This window comes from Rana temporaria, chromosome 1 (genome assembly GCF_905171775.1).
Source record: "Rana temporaria chromosome 1, aRanTem1.1, whole genome shotgun sequence".
NCBI classification, from domain to species: domain Eukaryota; kingdom Metazoa; phylum Chordata; class Amphibia; order Anura; family Ranidae; genus Rana; species Rana temporaria.
In genome coordinates this window covers 450,309,682-450,331,204 of record NC_053489.1, presented here as the reverse complement: position 1 = coordinate 450,331,204, position 21,523 = coordinate 450,309,682, and the positions used below count along the sequence as shown (strand labels likewise).

The 21,523-nt window shown below is 42.5% G+C and overlaps 1 protein-coding gene across 5 annotated transcripts in view; it reads right to left on the bottom strand.

Moving 5' to 3' along the window:
• The window catches only part of NUP54 (nucleoporin 54), a 43,137-nt gene extending 22,040 nt beyond the window's left edge, over window positions 1-21,097 (bottom strand). Inside the window, exons 1-3 of one of the 5 annotated variants that reach the window (XM_040327534.1) lie at window positions 20,880-21,097; window positions 15,898-15,996; window positions 3,781-3,942 (exon numbers count right to left, since the gene is read on the bottom strand). In XM_040327534.1, the coding sequence (XP_040183468.1) occupies window positions 3,781-3,942; window positions 15,898-15,996; window positions 20,880-20,925 (307 nt within the window). In that variant the 5' untranslated portion in view covers window positions 20,926-21,097. The remainder of the gene's footprint in view (window positions 1-3,780; window positions 3,943-15,897; window positions 15,997-20,879) is intronic. The other 4 variants (XM_040327550.1, XM_040327542.1, XM_040327559.1 and 1 more) reach the window with 4 other exon arrangements.
• Between the last annotated feature and the right edge of the window lie 426 nt (window positions 21,098-21,523).

The window sequence follows — 21,523 nt, the reverse complement described above, 5'->3', positions numbered from 1 at the left end:
AGATCGCTCTCTAAAACGGTAAGTACAGCTTCGATTTTAAAAAAAACTAGCCGATTCCCCTAGACAAAATGAGCATCAATCTAAGGTTAAAAATTTACATTTCCAGTTGAACCTGCACTTTAAGCCCCCTTTCACATTTGTGCAACTTATCCTGTGACTTTGGACTGCAAAGTCGCATCCCATGATTTCCAAATGAGTACCATACATATCTGTGCGACTTTGATGCAAGTTGACACAAGCATTCCCTAAAATCGTAGCAAAAATCACTTAAAAAAAAAAGCTTTGAAGTCATGGTAGTGTGAAAAGGGCCAAAACCCTTTTCTGCCACGTTTTGTTTACAAATTAAAAATCAGTATTTTTTTTCTATAAAATAACTTAGAATTAGGGATGAAGAAAAAAAAAAAAAAGGAAGGAGGTTCGATTTTTTCTTTCACCCAGGACTGCCGATGAAATGTTGGCATCGGTGCATCCCTACTGCAATATATTCATTTTTTTTGAAGATTATTACTGCTTTAAAATGTTACAGCTTTGGCTGTACACTTTCTTCGGGCAAGCATAAATATGAAAAACTGATGTCTTGAGCACCACAAGAGGCTAAAGCAGTAAATAGTAGATTGGTCAAATCCTTCTATAACAATGGATATAGATCACAAGTAAAGTTAGTTGCTTTTTGAGTTTTCAAAACACACCACAGTCCATTTAACATGATTTCCTATATGTCATATTTACATCTGTGCATGTTCAACCAGTGTTTTTTTTGTGGAAAGGTTGTGAACTTTTTTTGCCCACAACAGGTTGCGTTTTTTGGTCCCATAGACTTCAATGGACATGCAGCGGAAATGAATTAAAAAAAAAAAAAATCTCACAGTGCTTGCATTGATGATGCGTTTTTGCTGGTGTCACTTGCATAACAGCCATCCCCTAAAAACATGCGTGGGGGGGAAAAAAAAAAAAAAAGGGAAAAAACCGCACCAACCACAACCTACATAGTTGTGAAACGAGCCTTAAAGAGTATTTCCTCCTTTAGAGCCTAGACTCAAAAACGTAATTTCTAAAATCTTTCTAAGTTCTTCCAATCTGTGTGCATGCCGTTTGTAAAACTTGCCTGCAAATACCATGGGGGTGTAGTTAATAGTAGGGCCGAAACAACTAATAGATTATGAAATTAATCGATTACAATTTTCATAATCGATTAATCGGCCAGTAACATAATGGGGTTAAAAACTACTAAAATTGGCCCTTTATAGTACAAAAAAGCAAATCGCTGCTGTAAATGTTACTTTCACTGTCCCACAGTAAAAAAACATGAACCCCTTACAGTAGTGATTATTTGCTCTTTTTGTACTTGTTTTAGTTTTTTTTTAACCCCATTATGTTACTAAACATCTCAGGCCTGGGTCACACCTCAGTTTTTTGGTGCTTTTTGCAGAAACAGTTCATTTACATGTTTTCCTATGGGACACGTTCACATCCATGATTTTTTTCAGCTGCTGCGTATTTGGAAAGGGCAAGGACTTAACGCAAAACGGTGCTATTTTTTTTTTTTTTTTTTTGGTTCAATATACTTCAATGGAGAAGCTGCAGAAAAGCATGTAATGTGTTTTTGCAGCAATTTGTGTTTTGTAATCTGCCCAACAACAAATTGGCCCCAAAAAAAATGTAAAATCTTTTTTTTTTTTTCCAAGGCTATTATCCGATTAATCGAAACAATAATCAGCCAACTAATAGATTATGAAAATAATCGTTAGTTGCAGCCCTAGTTAATAGCACAGAACAATCTGCTGTAAATCTTTATAAATCCAAACTTCAAAATATCTTGGTTCCAAGAGTCTATGAAAAGGATTCATTCCACCCACACATACCCAAAACTAAAGCACCAACTTTTTAACAGAACTGTAGGCAAATATAAAAAAATAAAAAGCAATATACTTAATAAAAATGTACATCTATCTTTGGACAAAGTTGTAGAACAGATAGAACAGCAGAATTTAGAAGCAGAACAGGAGTTAGACAAGTGGGTAATGAAAAGAAAGAATTTGATAGGACCATAAAGAAAAACAGAATGGAAGCCAATCATGACAGAGAATGAAGGGGAGATAGTATAGGCTGCGGTCTATAGGACACTGAGCAAAGGAGGGCAGGCCAGGGACAGAAAGAGGATATCTGACCACGAACAGAGGATGCCGAGCATGGCCCCCTTATGGATCACTTAGAAATAAAAGGAGGGGGAAGAGGCAGAATGGGAGCTTATTACTGCTGATGTGTAAAGAGCCATGTGGTAGCCATTAATGATCAGCTGGGCGAGGATGCAAAATGGGAGCTAGTAAGAAGACAAGTCATAGAGAGGTGATTATTTACTTTGGACAGAAGTGGTATATGGAGTTAGATCAGGAGCCAGGTGGACCAGGAATAAGGCCTTGAAAGGGTGTACAATGCAATGATTAGGGTTGCACCAATACTAGTATCGGTGCCGATACTGAGTATTTGCACAAGTATCGGTACTCGTGCAAATGCACCGATACCTGAAACTGATACGTTCAGGCTCTGTTCTTTAAGCTGTCAGTGGGTCTCCCCTGTTGACATCTTTATTGTTAAAGATGTCCGGTAATTGGAGCCGTCAAAAAAAAAAAAAAAAAAAAAAAATAATAAACATTGCCGGCTGCTTTTTTTTTTATTAACAACACTGCTCAGCCACTGAAACACTCAAATAAAAAGAAACATTGGAGGTTATTTACGAAAGGCAAATCCACTTTGCACTACAAGTCTAAAGTGCATTTGAATTGGCACTGAAAGTGCAGTCGCTGTAAATCTGAGGGGTAGCTCTGCTGATTTTATCATCCAATCATCTGCAAGCTAAAATACTGTTTTTTTTTTTTTTTTTTCCTTGCAGGTCTCCCTTGGATCGACAACGACTGCACTTCCAAGTGCAATTTCAAGTGCACTTGTAGTGCAAAAAGTGGATTTTCCTTTCGTAAATAACCCTCGTTTTTTTGTACCTTTTTGGTTCTTCATCTGCAGATTAAAGGGATGAACAAATGTTCCTCCGTTTAACCCCTTAACTAATCAGCCTTAACTCCCTATTCTTCCGAGGAAGAAATAACAGTGCATTCCCTTTTTCCCAGTCTGTACATGGGGGCTTTATAGTCAGCAATGAACATGAAATATGAATTTTAAGAGTGGTCAAATGAAAAGCTCCACTAAGTCAGCAGTTACAGATACACTACTGCTCTTTGTACCACGATAGTTAATCGCGTCACAAGGATTACAAAAGCAAATGTTTTACTACCACAGTTCATAGGAGGATGGGGAAAACGTGAACAGTACAACAGTATATTTTTGCTTCCTTTATTTTTTCCTTTTTTACAGGTGGATCACAAAGACGACGTACCCCACTAAACTGAACAAAACTTGAGATGGCAACAGATTGGTGGAATGTGTGTGATATAGAACTGCAGTGGTCCAAGAATCAAATTAACTTAATAGTAAAAAATGTAAATATCTAATCAAGGCATTGGAATTAGGCTTCAACCTGTAGTAGAAGCAATACTACTCAAATTTAGCTTCATTTAATATATCAATAATTTTGTTAGAACACCCTTAAAGACATCCCAGGGCCGATTCCCAGAGACATACCACAAATTACACCCATCAAGGAAAATATTTCACTTAATTGTTAATGCAAAATCATGTAGAGATAAATGCTAGTGAATATCACTTGGATTCTTGGATCACTGCAGAGGAGACCATGACAAACTTCACATACATTCTTTATTTTTCTACCTGCACTTGCCAGAGCGTTACCAAAATTGAAGGGAGGCGCTGGAGCAGTGGAAACACTGAAGTTCCCAATGTTAAAGTTTAGGGCAGGGTTAGCAGCTAGTCCGAAACCACCAAAGTTAAACCCAGTGGTGTTGGACGTCGCCTGCTCAAGCCCTCCAAATCCTGATGAGTGGGAAGCATGAAGAAAAAAGGTGGCAGGAAGTAAAAACAAGTTTAGAGAAAATTATAGGAAAGCATATAACCAGGATGGGTTAATAAAAATAAAAGTATAGGAAAAGCATATATCCACGTTGGCTTTATTAATAAAGATCGAAAACTCTCATACATAGTATGCCAAAGTACTGCAATTACATATTTATATAATAAATGGTGAACAATTTAGAAAGTTCTCACACTTGCCACATTTATACAGGTGAAAGGTATGTTTATGTTGATGCAACGGACAGTATTATTATTTCACACCTTCAGTCTTCAATGAAGGAGGGTACATGCTGTAGGGATTAAAATGCACTTCAAATCCCAGGTTAAAGAGGGAAGAGCCCCCCCCCCCCCCATAAAATGTAAATCAGTTTAATGGAATAAGTGTCTGTACATCCAACTAGAGGCTAATTTTCTTGTTTCAGAAGAGCCGATGCCAAATTTCTAAGCTTTCCTTAAAGTGGTTGTAAACCTCAGTCATGGAATTTGAGCAAAACGCATATCTGCAGTGGTTACCCATCTCTCCCCAAAAGTGTAATTTCTCTCTGATGCTTCGTTCCTCTTATCGCGAGTCACTTCTAAGACTTTTTCTGGACAAATTTGAGTCGGGAAATAGGTGGAGAGAGAGCTCAGAACGGAGCTCGTCTATTCACAACAGTTCTTGTGATTTGTGTGTGTGTGGAGGGGGGGGTTCCTTTTCTTTCAATCAGCTCTCACACCAACAGCATACTCTCCGCTTCCTCCTCTGTACTGCTGACAGATGAATTGAGATTTTTAACAGGATCTGCACTTTTGAAGGGGTGTAGAGAGGAGAAGACTGCAAATAAGTAAAACCTATGTAGGATTTGTTTAATCTCTGTATCATCTGAGGCTGTTCACTTCACTGGGTATATGTCAGGGTTTACAATCACTTTAACCACACACACTTTGATGTGTTCCTGAAATTCTTTACCATCACTGGTACGGTCTTAAAACATGATGCGTTTTATCACTCTCCACAGACATTCTTTATGACTGAGAAATTGAGCAGTAGATCCCTCTTGTGTATAAGTAGCTATCCTAAAATGTTAGTGTGGTCAGTCTTATGAGTCTTAAGATATTTTGGCTCAAGATTACACTGCTGGATAATGTAGGAACACTTTAACCATTGGAGAAATTTCTCTTCACTTCCTTGGTTGAAGATGCAACAGGAAGAGTGAGAAAAGAAAAAAAAAAAAAACTCTTCAGGCTAGGTTCACACTGCTGCGAATTCAAAATCGCGGTAAAATCTCGATTTTACCGCGATTTCGCCGCGATTTTAGAGACATCTGTGCAGGGTTCAATGTAAATCGCGGCACGAAATCGCAAAAAGTAGTACAGGAACTACTTTTTGAAATCGGTGCAGCGCCGCAGATGCAGCGTCGCACCGATTAGGACAGTGCCATTGCGGACAATTGCCGGCAAATGCCGCCGATTTGAGATGCGATTTGACATGTCAAATCGCATCTCAAATCGTACCCAGTGTGAACCAGGGCTCAAAGTGATAATTCCCCTCAGCTGTCAGCAGAACAGCTGGTGCCCTTGTTGGAAGACCGCCCCTCACCACAAGTTCGGGTGATTTTCGTTGATCACCTTTTCTTTAAAGACACAAAGGGCGGCTTCAAACTGATCTGCTGAGCTTTATCCACAGCGTAGTGTACCTGTGGTTTTCATGCAGGTTAGCTTTCTGAAAAAGTACCAAAATGCAGATGATCAATGTGAAGCCATTCTGAAATGTAGGATTGCCCATCATTTTCTGTCTGGTTGACAACTGTCATCAGGGCAAATCTAAATAGGAGGGACCATAGACAGCTAAAAACCCAAGAGAGTTTCCAAACGCCAAAATACACACATACATACACACACAGTATCTCACAATAGTGATTACACCCCTTTTGTAAATATATTTTATCTTTTCATGTGACAACACTGAATAAATTTACACCTTGCTGCCCCCTCAAAATAACTCACTCAGTCAATGTCTAAACAGGGCTCACTATCTCATACTGGTCACTGAAAGTTCAACATGGCACCTCATGGCAAAGAACTCTGAGGATCTTTAAAAAATAAATAAAATAAAGAACTGTTGCGCTACATAAAGATGGCCTAGGCCAATGATGGTGAACCTTGGCCCCCCAGATGTTTTATAGAAATACAATTCACATGAGGCTCATGCATGTAGTTCAGCATCATGGAAAATTAAATTACAAAACATCTTGGGTGCCAAGTTTCACCATCACTGGCATAGGCTATAAGAAGGTTGCCAAGACCCTATATAAAAAAAAAAAAAAAAAAAAACACCGAGCTGCAGCATGGTGTCCAAGACCATACAGCAGTTTAACAGGACAGGTTCCACTCAGAACAGGCCTCGCCATGGTTGACCAAAGAAGCCGAGTGCACATGCTCTGCATAATATCCATCTATTTGGAAAATGGACATATGAGTGCTGCTAGCATTGCTGCAGGGGTGGTCAGCCTGTCTGTGCTCAGGTCATACGCTGTCCAATGGAAGGAAGCCTCTTCTAAAGAGGATGCACAAGAATGTCTGCAAACAATTTGCTGAAGGCAAGCAGACTAAGAACATGGGTTACTGGAACGATGTCCTGTGGTCCGACGAGCCCAAGATAACCTTTTTTGGTTCAGATGGTGTCCAGCGTGTGTGGTGGCAACCAGGTGAGGAGTACAAAGAAGTGTGTCGTACCTACAGTCAAGCCTGGTGGTGAGAGGCTGCACGAGTGCTGCCGGCATTGGGGAGCTACAGTTCATTGAGGGAACCATGAATGCCAACATGTACTGTAACATGCTGAATCCGAGCATGATTCCCCTCCCTTCGGAGACTGAGCCGCAGGGCAGTATTCCAAACATGAAACACACCTCCAAGAGGGCCACTGCCTTGCTAAAGAAGCTGAGGGTAAAGGTGATGAACTGGCGAAGCATGTTTCCAGACCTAAACCCTATTGAGCATATGTGGGGCATCCTCAAATGGAAGGTGGAGGAGTGCAAGATCTCCAACAGCCACCAGCTCTGTGATGTCATCATGGAGGAGTGGAAGAGGACTCCAGTGGCAACCTGTGAAGCTCTGGTGAACTCCATGACCAGGAGGGTTAAGGCAGTGCTGGAAAATAAGTCGCCACACAAAATATTGACACTTTGGGCCCAATTTGGACATTTTCACTAAGGGGTGTACTCACTTTTGTTGCCAGCAGATTAGACATTAATGGCTGTGTGTTGAGTTATTTTAAGGGGACAGCAAATTTACACTGTTATACAAGCTGTACACTCACTACTTTACATTGTAGCAAAGTGTCATTTCTTCAGTCTTGTCACATGAAAAGATAATAAAATACTTACAAAAATGTGAGGGGTGTACTCACTTTTGTGGGGTACTGTATGTATCGTTTTGAAGCTACTAGCGTGTTATAGTTCTAAGGTCACATTGTTTGATATTATTTGTGAAATATTGCAGCTAATAAAAGAAAATGCATTCATTTTTTATCTAAATAAATAAATGTTATGTATACAGAATTAAAAAATAAAATAAATACACTAACAATTTTGTCCTATAATACACATTGTAGAGATGGAACCTATATGCAGAACATGCCCAAGCCCCCATTCACACTGTTGTGATTTGTCACGTGATTTGACAGTTCCATATTGCATGACAAGTAGCACCCCATTGTCAGCAATGGCACAGTTCAAATAGCTGCGACTCACGTCACAGCGACTTCAAAAAAGGTTCCTGCACTACTTTGACGATTTCATTGCGATGTGAATAGACTTGAATGACTATGAAGTCGCAATGAATTTGGCAGTGCAAACCGCACTAATGTGCGGCTTTGAAATCATGCTGAAGAAGCGCAATTTCAAAGCAGCGCTGGTGTGAACAGGGGCTAAAGGTTCATTCAGACAGGCATTAAAGGGGTTGTAAAGGTTTGTTTATTTTCTAAAATAGGTTCCTTTAAGCTAGTGCATTGCTGGTTCACTTACCTTTTCTTTCCATTTCCCTTCTAAATGTTTTTTTTCTGTCAGAATTTCTCACTTTGTTTCTCCTCAGTAAACTTGCCACCATCATCCGAGCGGTGGAAAATCAGCCAGAACAGCTTACTGAGGAGGAACAGGAAGTGAGAAATTCAAAGAAAAAAAACATTTAGTAGGGAAATGGAAGGAAAATGTAAGCGAACCAACAATGCACTAGCTTAAAGAAACCCATTTAAAAAATAAAAAACAAATCTTTACAACCCCTTTAAAGCCCGTTCTACACGTTGAGCTGCTGTTTTCTGCATCTACCTTTGAGCTGCAAGCAGCCTGTAAAGGTGGAGGCAGACAGAGCGGCTGCAACGACACAAAATTTGACATGCATGCAGCAATGGGTGCACAGATTCGAACACAAAAGGGAAGATCAACTAAAACACATAGAATCTGGTGCAGCTGTACATAGTAACCAGTTTCCAATGTCAGCTTGTTCAATTATGCTTTGACAATAAGGCTCCATTCACACTAGTGGGTCTTTAAAGTCAGGCATGAACCTTTTCAAAATCAAAAATATTGGAACAGGTGCCATTGAATTCAATACTGAATTGTCATGTGACTATGTGTCACATAACAAGTCACAGTAGTGTGTATGGATCCTAAAACCAAGAAGCCAATTACTATACACAGCTGCCCCAGATTCTGTGTGCTCCAGTTTTAGTAAACTTCCCTTTCCCTTGCACGCATATCAAATCCTACCATGTGGTCGTGTTTGGCCTTGTGTGTGCAGTCAATGTGTTTGCATTCACCTCTATAGGCTGCATGGGTGCAGTTTCAAGGAGGATGCAAATGTAGAAATCAGTGGCTTAGCATGCAGGACGGGTGTCAATGCCTGTATGAATGAGCCCCAGTATTCAAGCACATGAAGCCTACAGTAGCCTAGAAGTTTATTTGCCAGGGTGTGCCTCCTCAATCAAGCACACTGCGTACAATTTGAAATTCTACCATCCCAGAATTCTGGCACTCCTTTTGCCAGCAGCATCACACTATGCAATAAACTGCCTTGGTGAACAGAACTGAAATCATATCACATGTGATGTATTACATTCCTTTGACTTGCATTCTGAGCTATATCCAAGCCTGGGGAGGTAAAGCAGGAAGCATAAACCTTACTTAACCTGATCCCCCAGCTCTTATGAACAAGTAGTATTACCACAAAATAAGCAATTCCATCTCCAAATCTTTTCTGCCAGCATTGTACCATTTATTAGAAGGTTTAAGAGAGTGTTTGTTGTTTTTTTCATCATAGACAAACAGTTAGGTACCTGGTAACTCATTTTCTGTGAATCTTCCAGGGCAACATCTGAGAAAAGGCTCCTCCCACTCAAACAGGAAACCCATCCACCATTATAAAACGTGACACATGCCTAAACACCTCTGTCATACAAAGGCACAGAAGGAGCAGCAGGTAAAGAAGTGCAATCATTAATACTTACTAAGAAAAATATATCAGCCATTACAGAACTTAGGGCTGGGTAGCTGTGCTGCCCAGGAAGATTCCCAGAAAATATGTTTCTCAAGTAATTTTACAAGGCAGCATCTAAGGGATTTGTTTGTGCTTTGAGGTTTTTTAACCTTTGCTGGGCATTGAAAAAGGAAAACAAACATTGACATCTTTCTCCAGTCTTTTGGCCATTCAAGTAGACCATGAGACATCTCCTAATGTCCAGTCTATAAAATGTTTCTTGTTTGGTGCATTTGAACAGAATGAGTTGGAATAATGATATCTTGTGCCCTGTGAAATACAGAATGCTCTTGGCAGGAAAGCTTGATCTGTATTTTAGGACCATCTTGTCCATGAAGATGGTACAGTAGGGTCCCAAGCTGGAGAGTGCTTGGATTTTGGTCACCCTGCATCCTGACACCAAAGAACCCAACAGAATTTGTTGGTTAACAAAAAGATCCTGGTCCCTTAAAGCAGATTAAGGCCCCATGCACACGAGACGCTGGTAAACACGTGTTCAGAGGCATTTTTCAACAGCTTTTTCAACTGCCCCTGAACACATTCAATGTTATCCTATGTGTCCATGCACACAGTCACGTTTTTCTGCAGTTGAGTTTATGCTCGTTTTTTCAGAAGCAAAAAAATGGGTTCAGACGGAAATGTTTTTGCATTTCAGACGCAAAACGCCGCTAAATGCGGCAAAACGCGGTACCAGCGTTTTGCCGCGATTTCGTTTATAGGCGAGATTTGAAAGGTGACCTATTTTTTTACATTAGAAATCTAAAAAATTATGGCAAATGATGAAAAACCATTAACAAAAAAAACTGTAATTGCTTGCATTGCGGACATTGTGGCAGGTGACATGGCCAGGCGACGTGACCAGTGGACAATACACAACTTGTGGTCAGGTGACGTGCCAGGTAATGTGAACAGGTGACGTAGCAGGTGACATGGCAAGTGGACAATCTGCAACTTGTGGCAGGTGACGTGGCCAGTGGACAATCCACAACTTGTGGCCAGTGGACAATCCACAACTTGTGGCCAGTGGACGTGGCCAGGTTATATGGCAAGCGGATAATCCACTTGAGGCAGGCAACGTGGCAAGTGGACAATCCACAACTTGTGGCAGGTGTCGTGATCAGTTGACGTGGCCAGTGGACAATCCACAACTTGTGGCCAGGTGACGTGGCAGGTGACGTGGCCAGGTGACAATCCACAACTTGTGGCAGGTGACGTGGCCAGGTGACATGGCAGGTGACGTGGCCAGGTGACAATCCACAACTTGTGGCAGGTGATGTGGCCAGGTGACATGGCAGGTGATGTGGCCAGTGGACAGTCCACAACTTGTGGCAGGTGACGTGGCCAGGTGATTTGGCAAGTGGATAATCCACTTGTGGCAGGTGACGTGGCAAGTGGACAATCCACAACTTGTGGCAGGTGTCGTGGCAAGTGGACAATCCACAAATTGTGGCCAGGTGACATGGTCAGGTGACATAGCAGGTGATGTGGCAAGTGGACAATCCACAACTTGTGGCAGGTGACGTGGCCAGGTGACAATCCACAACTTGTGGCAGGTGACGTGGCCAGTGGACAATCCACAACTTGTGGCAGGTGACGTGGCCAGTGGACAATCCACAACTTGTGGCAGGCGACATGGCAAGTGGACAATCCACAACTTGTGGTCAGGTGACGTGGCAGGTGATGTGGCCGGTGACGTGGCCAGTGGACAATCCACAACTTGTGGCAGGTGACGTGGCCAGGTGACTTGGCAAGTGGACAATCCACAACTTGTGGCAGGTGTCGTGGCCAGGTGACGTGGCCAGTGGACAATCCACAACTTGTGGCAGGTGACGTGGCCAGGTCACTTGGCAAGTGGACAATCCACAACTTGTGGCAGGTGTCGTGGCCAGTGGACAATCCACAACTTGTGGCCAGTGGACAATCCACAACTTGTGGCAGGTGGCGTGGCCAGGTGACGTGGCAGATGACGTGAGAAAGTGGACAATTCACAACTTGTGGCAGGTGATGTGGCCAGTGGACAATTAACAACTTGTGGCCAGGTGACGTAGCAAGTGGACAATCCGCAGCTTGTGGCAGGTGATGTGGCAAGTGACACGCTAAATACAAGTACACGGCTGCTCTCTCAGCTGCTACTCACTCTGGTCTCACAAAATGGCTGAAATGGTTAAATACTGTTTTTTGAGCTTTGGGGGGGTTTTATGATGTTTCTTAACTAAACGCTTAAACGCGGCAAAATTTGCAGCAAAACTGGCGTTTTAAACGCATTTTTTTGCGTTTGAAAACGTGTGTTTAGATGAGTTTGCATCCGAGTCTCGTGTGCATGGGGCCTAAGCAGCACAGTGCTTGTGCTGAGTAATCTGTTCCACTCTGAACTGTAACTGTGCCACTTCCTGTATCCCCCTCTCTGCGATGACCATGAAAATTAGAGATGTTAAGTCCTGACCACCATGTCTCTTCAAACAAAAGTCACTGCCCCTACCTATGACTGTTCAATACAATAAGGAGCGCTGCGAAGGGCGCATATACATACAAAAAACATAGAATATCCAGGCCATGTCATTGTGGTCAGGCAGCACACTGGCACCTTTGCTTGCATGTGCTGAGTGTGCAGTGTGCTCTTGCCCCTTTAATGAGGGCTGGGCTACCTCCAGTCACCTGCCCCTCATCTATCCATCAGCAGTCATGTGCCTAAAATGCAATGTTATAGTTAGGACTGCAGTATACAAAGCGCCTTGACGGGGCCTGCAGCTTACACATGCATTTTCAAATGTGTGCAACTAAACCTCTGTTTTTAACGCACATTTTTAGACAGGTGAATTTGGTTGGTTGCCAATTGGTCGGTAAGTTTGAGCCTGGATATTCCATGTTTTTTGTACTGTATATGCACCATGTCTCTTCTTCATCCCTAGCCCTGCTCTTTTCTCCCCCTCCTCCTTGCCAGCTCTGTGTCAGTCTCCGCCCCCTCCCCACCAATTTTAATATAGATAAAAAAAATAAAAAATTCTAAGTGGTCCCTGCCAGCCCCTCTATTATAGATTGATATAGCACCCTGTTTAAGTCTTTTAAAAAAACAAGGCTTGCAGATACCAATTTAGTGCAATCTTCAGGCTGGACATGCGATTCTCGGCCGGTTTCCAGAGCTACTGCAAGAGGGGCTTAACAGCCTTGTGATCTCCACGGCTGACATCAGAAGGAGATCTTGGCCCCTCCTGCAGAAGCCATGTATTGGAGGTATACAGCATCTGCAAGTCAAGTGACCAGCCTGAAGATCGCTCTAAATCAGTATTTACAAGCATGATTTTTATAAAAAGACAAATGCAGTGTGCTATGCCTGCCTATAATAGAGGGGCTGGTAGTGTTTGTTATGTATGGGTTAAACACTTTAAGTGTAAGGATTCTCATCGAATAATCCTCTAGGTTCAACAGGGAGTTTAGTGAACCCTTGTAAGACTGTAGATAGATCGTAGGCTCAGGAAGGAGGTCTTTTAATGAGTGGTTCCTCTGCCAATTCGATGGCAAGAAAACAAGATGAATTTGAAACTTGCACTTTAGAAGCGCTGTGCAAGTTTTTTTCAGTTCTGGTTCCCTATCTCTAAGCTTGGCTGACTGCCCCGGCACGTGGGTCCACAGTTTCTGGTAAGAGTACCTATCCCTTACCCTAGGTGGAGGACGCACTATCCCGGATTATCTGACATCAACCTTGGTTCTTCCATTTGCCACTTATTAGCTTGGCTCACAGTGTGGACCATTTAGCAGACCACGTTGGGTCTTCAATTGAACATATCGTTATTCACTTTAATGACTTAATTTCATTGCACATATAAATTTGTGTTTTTTTTTTTTTTATTCAGTTTGCACCATTAAAGAGTCACTGTTTACATGCTTTTGCAGTTTATGAGTTATTGTTGACTTGCCCGTGCAGTCTACCTCTCACATGGTTTAATGCATTAGCTTCTATGCACTCAGTTGGTTATAGCAAACAATTTATACCTGTCATACAGATATTTTTTGTTATCTAGTGCTGCACTAATATCCACTTATTATCCTTTGAATTTTGTCACATTGTAGTGCTAGCATCACACTTTTGTTGGGTAAGCGCAGTCATTTCATATACAAACTGTATGATTGAATCGGTTCTGATATCGCCATTTTACTAACCTGACAGCTTATTATTCTAAACAGGAAATCTTTGTTTTGTTTGCAAACATTAAAGATTCTAACAGCAAGAAGTCCTTACATTTAAAAAGCACCCGTCATTTCAGATCCATCATGGCAGAGCCTGTTAGTGGGCATCACCTCACCTGCTGCCGCCATGTTCCTCACCTTGTGTCACTGCTGCATCACCAGCCGTCCTATTAAAGTGAATGAGACTGTCAGTGAGTCAACAGTGGGTCAGAGGAGGAGCCACTGCAAAACAGATGACAGTTGCTCTTTAAAAAAAAAAAAGATATGATTTAAATCAAGCCTTTTTTGCTAGCTATTTAAATCTACCCGATTTAAGTCAAAACCACCATGGTTCAAAATCAGTCGGATTTTCCCTGAGGCTTTCCTCCTTGAAAATAGGTGAAAGTAAAATCCCCTTTCCCCTCTGATGTTATTTCTTCTGTGAGTTTAAAGCGGAGGATCACCCTAAAACATCTAAATACCATTAAATCCAGCATACTTCCGACATATACAGTATGCTGGTATTTTTTTTTTTTCGCTGTACATACCGTCTTATAGTTATTTTTCACCCGGCTTCCGGGTTCTCACTACCGCCGGGAGTAGGCGTTCCTATGAAAAGGTGTAGATGATTGACGTGCGGATAAGGCGCGTCACGCTTTCCGAAAATAGCCGAACTGGGACTCTGCTCTATACGGCGCCTGCGCAGTCAGCTCTACACGGCTCCTAGTCTGTGCGCAGGCGCCGTATAGCGCCAAGTCCCAGTTCGGCTATTTTCGGAACGTGCGACGCGCCTTACTTGCACGTCAATCATCTACACCTCTTCATAGGGACGCCTATTCCCCGCGGGAGTGAGAACCCGGGTGAGAAAACTATTTTCGTGGCCGGGAATCTTTTTTTTCTTTACGGGAATTTTATTTTCTTGCACATACGCATTCCTTTTTCTATTATATTTCTTGGACGATTCTTCCAGCACCGATTAGAAAATTGTTTGTTTTTCAAAAAATTTCCAACATGTCCAATTACTCAAATTTGCTTGCCGCACAGAAATCGGCTGTTGCTGCAGCCCACTAATAGTGCGAAATGCAAAAGAAAATTCTTAGATACGATTTTCGAAAGAAAATCATTTCGAAATTCGACCCGTGTATGGCCAGCATTAGTCTTTGACTTTTGAGTGCTTCTGCTAATATTTGTAAAAATATCCCTGGCACTAGAAAAAGGCCAATGGTGGGGCAGAGTATTGAAGGTGTAGTGTCTTCTGGACACCTTATCAGGAATCTCAAATATTGTTGGCCACTTTGTTTCATGGAGACATGCAAATAAGAGTCTTTGAGGTCCAGTGTTGCTATGCGTATACCCGGTTGTATTATGTTTATGATAGAATAAAATTGATTCCATGCAAATATTTTTGTATTTTACCTTCTTGTCTTGAAGACTTGAGATTCAAAATTTACTGGACCTTCCTCTTTTGTTCCCCTCCCCTCCCTTCCGGTATCAAGTGATTAGCCAGCTCCCTGAAGTGATGTAGCACTTCCCTACAATTGCCAAAGACAGAAGTAACTATTTGGTAGGTAGTGTCACCGGAAATGTAATCTGTGTATACCAGTTCACCTGCAGTACTAGCATCCTGTATTATGCCCTCTTGCAAGTGGAAAATACTGGAATTAGAGGAGACAGAAAACAATCACCAAAATATGGAGAGCTCACTGAATGGGTCCACTAGAGGTAGTGTTTGCAGACCTCCCAGTGGTGGTCAAACTTCTGCCTATAAAGGAACATTTTTGGACACACAGAGTCAGGAATGGTCCTCTAATTACACAGAAAACCCATGGCTAAGCATACCCAGCACCCTTTGGAGCCATGGAGAACAGCCAGACAAGGAGACTTCTGCAACAAGCACAACAGCCTTTTTGAAAAATAGCAAACATGTGATGCTCATTTTGGTCCAGAGGATATACAAAAACTCAAACATAGGCATGTGCGACTTTTTATAATAGTGGATGATTCGTGTTTCGCATGGGAGGAGCCTTCTCTCAGATGATGCCCTGGTAGATGACTTGAGAAAATCTTTTCTGACAAAAGCAACAAGTGATTTGGAGATGTAAATGCACTACCTGCCATTTTTTTGTCACTTACACCAAAACTTATTAATCTGCTTTAATTCAAAAACAATGCAATTACAATCCTGTAACAAGATGTGATTATCTTGAGCTCTGTTGCCAAGGTAGGGTATGTTAGGCTTACCGCCAAATCCTGTTGATGCTGCTGTGGTAGTGTTACCAAATCCAAAACCTGATGCTGTAGTCTTGGGAGTAAAACTTCCCAGGGAAAAGCCAGTTGTGCCTGTTGTACAAAATACACTAACAGTGAAAGACTGAAGCTTTGCTACATGTATTAAAGAGGTACAGCAAAGATTGACCAAAACAAGCTTCCAAAGATTTTTTTTTTTTTAAACTTCAAGCGCTTCACGCTACTGTAGCAGTATAAAAAAAAAAAGGGTTGTTGCTCCCTTTATAAAGTCCAATCAAAACACAATCACAAGTTCTCATATAACCATTAACGTTTTAAAGTGGTTGTAAAAGCTGAAGGTTTTTTACCGTCGTCATTCACTGACGAAACGGTGTAGGGAGGAGTCAGCAGCGAGACGCGAATGGGACAAATGCATTCTGGGACACGGCGGGCATCTTTGTGGTGGGGAGGGGCTGCTATTACATAAACAGGGCTTGATTTGATTTCTACCAATGTGAGTGCAATATCATATGTTGTTATCTTAATAAACATTACCGTGATGTACTGTGCAATGAGGCGTTTTCCCTTTGTCCGCATGGGATGTATACAGGTCATTCTCAAAAAATTAGCATATTGTGATAAAGTTCATTATTTTCTGTAATGTACTGATAAACATTAGACTTTCATATATTTTAGATTCATTACACACAACTGAAGTAGTTCAAGCCTTTTTATTGTTTTAATATTGATGATTTTGGCATACAGCTCATGAAAACCCAAAATTCCTATCTCAAAAAATTAGCATATCATGAAAAGGTTCTCTAAACGAGCTCTTAACCTAATCATCTGAATCAACTAATTAACTCTAAACACCTGAAAAAGATTCCTGAGGCTTTTAAAAACTCCCAGCCTGGTTCATTACTCCAAACTGCCGACCTGACTGCTGTCCAGAAGGCCATCATTGACACCCTCAAGCAAGAGGGTAAGACACAGAAAGAAATTTCTGAACGAATAGGCTGTTCCCAGAGTGCTGTATCAAGGCACCTCAGTGGGAAGTCTGTGGGAAGGAAAAAGTGTGGCAGAAAACGCTGCACAACGAGAGGTGACCGGACCCTGAGGAAGATTGTGGAGAAGGACCGATTCCAGACCTTGGGGGACCTGCGGAAGCAGTGGACTGAGTCTGGAGTAGAAACATCCAGAGCCACCGTGTACAGGCGTGTGCAGGAAATGGGCTACAGGTGCCGCATTCCCCAGGTCAAGCCACTTTTGAACCAGAAACAGCGGCAGAAGCGCCTGACCTGGGCTACAGAGAAGCAACACTGGACTGTTGCTCAGTGGTCCAAAGTACTTTTTTCGGATGAAAGCAAATTTTGCATGTCATTCGGTAATCAAGGTGCCAGAGCCTGTAGGAAGACTGGGGAGAGGGAAATGCCAAAATGCCTGAAGTCCAGTGTCAAGTACCCACAGTCAGCGATGGTCTGGGGTGCCATGTCAGCTGCTGGTGTTGGTCCACTGTGTTTTATCAAGGGCAGGGTGAATGCAGCTAGCTATCAGGAGATTTTGGAGCACTTCATGCTTCCATCTGCTGAAAAGCTTTATGGAGATGAAGATTTCATTTTTCAGCATGACCTGGCACCTGCTCACAGTGCCAAAACCACTGGTAAATGGTTTACTGACCATGGTATTACTGTGCTCAATTGGCCTGCCAACTCTCCTGACCTGAACCCCATAGAGAATCTGTGGGATATTGGGAAGAGAAAGTTGAGACACAAGACCCAACACTCTGGATGAGCTTAAGGCCGCTACCGAAGCATCCTGGGCCTCCATAACACCTCAGCAGTGCCACAGGCTGATTGCCTCCATGCCACGCCGCATTGAAGCAGTCATTTCTGCAAAAGGATTCCCGACCAAGTATTGAGTGCATAACTGAACATAATTATTTGAAGGTTGACTTTTTTTTTTATTAAAAACACTTTTCTTTTATTAGTCGGCTGAAATATGCTAATTTTTTGAGATAGGAATTTTGGGTTTTCATGAGCTGTATGCCAAAATCATCAATATTAAAACAATAAAAAGGCTTGAACTACTTCAGTTGTGTGTAATGCATCTAAAATATATGAAAGTCTAATGTTTATCAGTACATTACAGAAAATAATGAACTTTATCACAATATGCTAATTTTTTGAGAACCACCTGTACATATAATTGCTGGAGTGCACCTTGAGTAAGGAGAGGTATATTTGGGCTCTGCTGCATTCACCATCCGATCTGCTGCCATAAGATATATGAAGAGTAATGGGCTTCCACCTGTATTTTACATGGGCTGATGAGACCTCTGTGATGGGGGTCCATTAAATAGGGTAAGACACTGTTATTGGGTGCTGGTGATGGGTCTCCCTATCTTGTCCCTACCACAGATTGAACCATCATTTGAACATTTGCTCCTGGTTAATTCTTTGGGACTATTAATTTATATACAATTTGACTTTCTTCAATATTGTGCTGGCTGTCGCTTTATTGATCTAGTTGTTAACAATAACTTTTAGTGCAACATAGTTTATTTTTCATTAATAGAATACCCTGTGACCCAACCATGAAGGTTCTTGTTCATTCATTCATAAAAAATTCACCCCAAGCCACACTCTGGAATACCGATAGGGAGGTTAATGTAGAACTACATGCAAAACTTTTTCCCAAGTGAGAGGAAATCCCTGCAAATTAAGAAAATTCTTTGGGGACCCCCAGGTCATCAGAACTAGAGTCTTCATTGCAAGATTTTTCCTCTATTACTTTTCTGTTGAAACCCAAAAATCTGCGATTTTATTTTACTTTCAATGATAATGGCAATCAGGATGAATAGAGAGGTTAATGCTCCTTAACGACTTTGGCCCCGGAAGAATTTATCCCCTTCCTGACCAAGTCACTTTTTGCGATTCGGCACTGCGTCACTTTGGACGTGGCCCCAAACATAATTGACGTCCTTTTTCTCTCCGATCCTGTAGAGGTGACATTTCTGAGACTGGAACAGACAGAAGCTGGAGCAGCTGTGTATGGCAAGCAAGGATAAGCTCAGGCGTGTTTGCAGCTGCACGTGCAGAGCCCGCCAGGAAGTAGGCACTGCTGAGCAGTTATAGCAAGCAGCGAGACGTTACCCGATCTCTGCAGCTGCAGAGAACGGGTAATGTCTCACTGCCTGCGATTAGCGCTGTGCCATGCCGACTTCCTGGCGGGCTCTGCACGTGCAGCTGCAAACACGCCTGAGCTCATCCTTAAAGCGGTAGTAAACCCGCTGACTTTTCTTTACACCTGTAAAGGGAAAAGGCATAATGAGCTAGTATGCACTGCATACTAGCTCATTATGAAATACGTACCTTAGAACGAGGCATCGTGTCCCTTCCGGTCCACGCCGAGGCAGCCGACATTACGCCTCGGCTCCCGGGTATCGCGGCTCCAGCACTGTGAGTGGCTGGAGCCACAACATCGTCACTCCGGCGCATGCGCGCGGGAGACTTATTTCCGGCAAGGTCTGTCGGCTGACGGGCCCCAAGCCGAAAATCCTGTGAGCATGCCCTGCTGCATTCAGCGGCACATTGCAAGGGGAATATCTCCTAAACCATAAAGGTTTAGGAGATATAAGGCTTACCTGTAGGTAAAAGTTAAAGTGGAAGTAAACCCTCCTATTGTTTTCAGCCAAGGAAGCTGCCATCTTGCCCTCTGTTTAATCTGCAACTGCCATGATGCTGCACATGTGATCAGTTATGAAACCAGCCATTGGATGGTTTGACAGTTTGGTTGAGAGCACAAGCAAATGTGACATCTAGCTTTCCGGCATGCCGGGAATGTTAAAGCGGAAGTAAACCCATCAATTTAACAGTTTCAAAAAGCAGTTACATTCCTGGCATGCTGGGACTGCTAACTGTCACATTGGTTGTGCTCTCAACCAAACTGTCAAACCATCCAATGGCTGTGTCATAACTGATCACATGTGCAGCATCATGGCAGTTGAAAAATAAACAGAGGCCAAGATGGCAGCTTCCTTGGCTGAAAATTATAGGAGGGTTTACTTCCACTTTAACTGTTTTTTTAAACTATCAAATAGATGGGTTTACTTCCGCTTTAAAAAAAATAACTTTACAACCACTTTAACGACAAGTAGCTTTCATTCTCAAAGCTGAAGGGAGAAGCTGATTGGTTACTATGCTCAGCTGCTCCAGATTCTGTGTGCTCCAGTTTTAGTAAGTCTCCTTTCACACCGAGGCAATTTTTTGGCGTTTTAGCACTAGAAAGAGCACCTGAAAACCGCCCCCATTCACTTCATTGTGACTTTTCACACTGGTGCATTGCACTTGCGGGACGTTAGAAAAAGTCCTGCAAGCAGCATCTTTGGGGCGGTGTGGGAGCACTGTATACAGCGCTCCCAAAATGCCCTGCCCATTAGGGTTAAAAGCGGTCGAAAAGCACCGCTAAAACAAGCATTGCTTTAGCGCTAACGTGGCCATGGCTCAGTGTGAAAGGGCTTACTCCCCGCTGCGAGTGTATAAAGGGGACAAATACAGATTGGCAGACACCTTGCTTCTCTCTCCCCCTGGACTAAACAGACTCCCCTCCAGTGTCTTATTTCGATCTGCATATGATTAATTTTCCCAACACACCAGCCCACTGACGGGAATGTATAAAAAAAACTGCATGTGGCACAGCAGTGGATGACAACCAATCAGCTTCTATCTTCAGCTTGTTCAGTTAGGCTTTGAAAATGAGAGACAGAAGCTTATTGGTTGCCATGCGCAGCTGTCCCAGTCTGCTCCAGTTCGTACAAATCCCCCTTTTTAATCCCCCATAAATTGACACTCAGCCCAGATTAGTCTGGCCGTCAGGATACATTATTACCGTGTACACACCACCTATATTCTTTATACTAAAGGCTGTCACCGATATTGCAAGGAAAACAAGTGTAATGGCTATTGGTCCAGTGACCTTCCTTTCGCCTGACCACCTACCTTGGTTGGTCGCGGTGCCTGCGGCGGAGCCGAAATTGAACGCCATTAGAGAACCAACCTAGTTTGACACCAAGACAGTCAAAACCGCGCTACAACCATTAGGACGTAAAGCATGCACTACGCGTGCGCGTGAAAGTTACGTTCGTACACTACGCACGCGCACTTCTTCCGGAAGTCGCGGACCCCATCTAGCTGTCACCCTTGGGCGGAGCCTTGGTGATGATGTTAGAGTGCGTCTAGGGCGGCGAAGAAACGTCACTTCCGTTATGACAGGTCGCCGAATCTGACAGAACACCTGATGTGGGCGTGGGGATGAGGGTGGATGCTGGGTGTTTTTCATTATCTCACTATACGTCACCACGCTTGTATTGGTACTGAGTAACTACGCTGAATGGTCCATATTTGTTTGTGGTATTTCCAGTGTTTTCTATACAGAGCTCAACAGAGGATATATGGAGACAACATTTTTTGTAATTAAATATGGTAAAGAAGGGGGTTTACCAGGCATTGCACCCCCTTCATTAGGGTCCTCTCATATGGGTGTCATCAGTCCAGTCATGTTTTCTTGGTGAGAAAAAATGAATAAGTACGGGTTTGGCTTTAGATCTGTTTTTGTATCTATTTTGTTTTTATAGTTGTTGCCA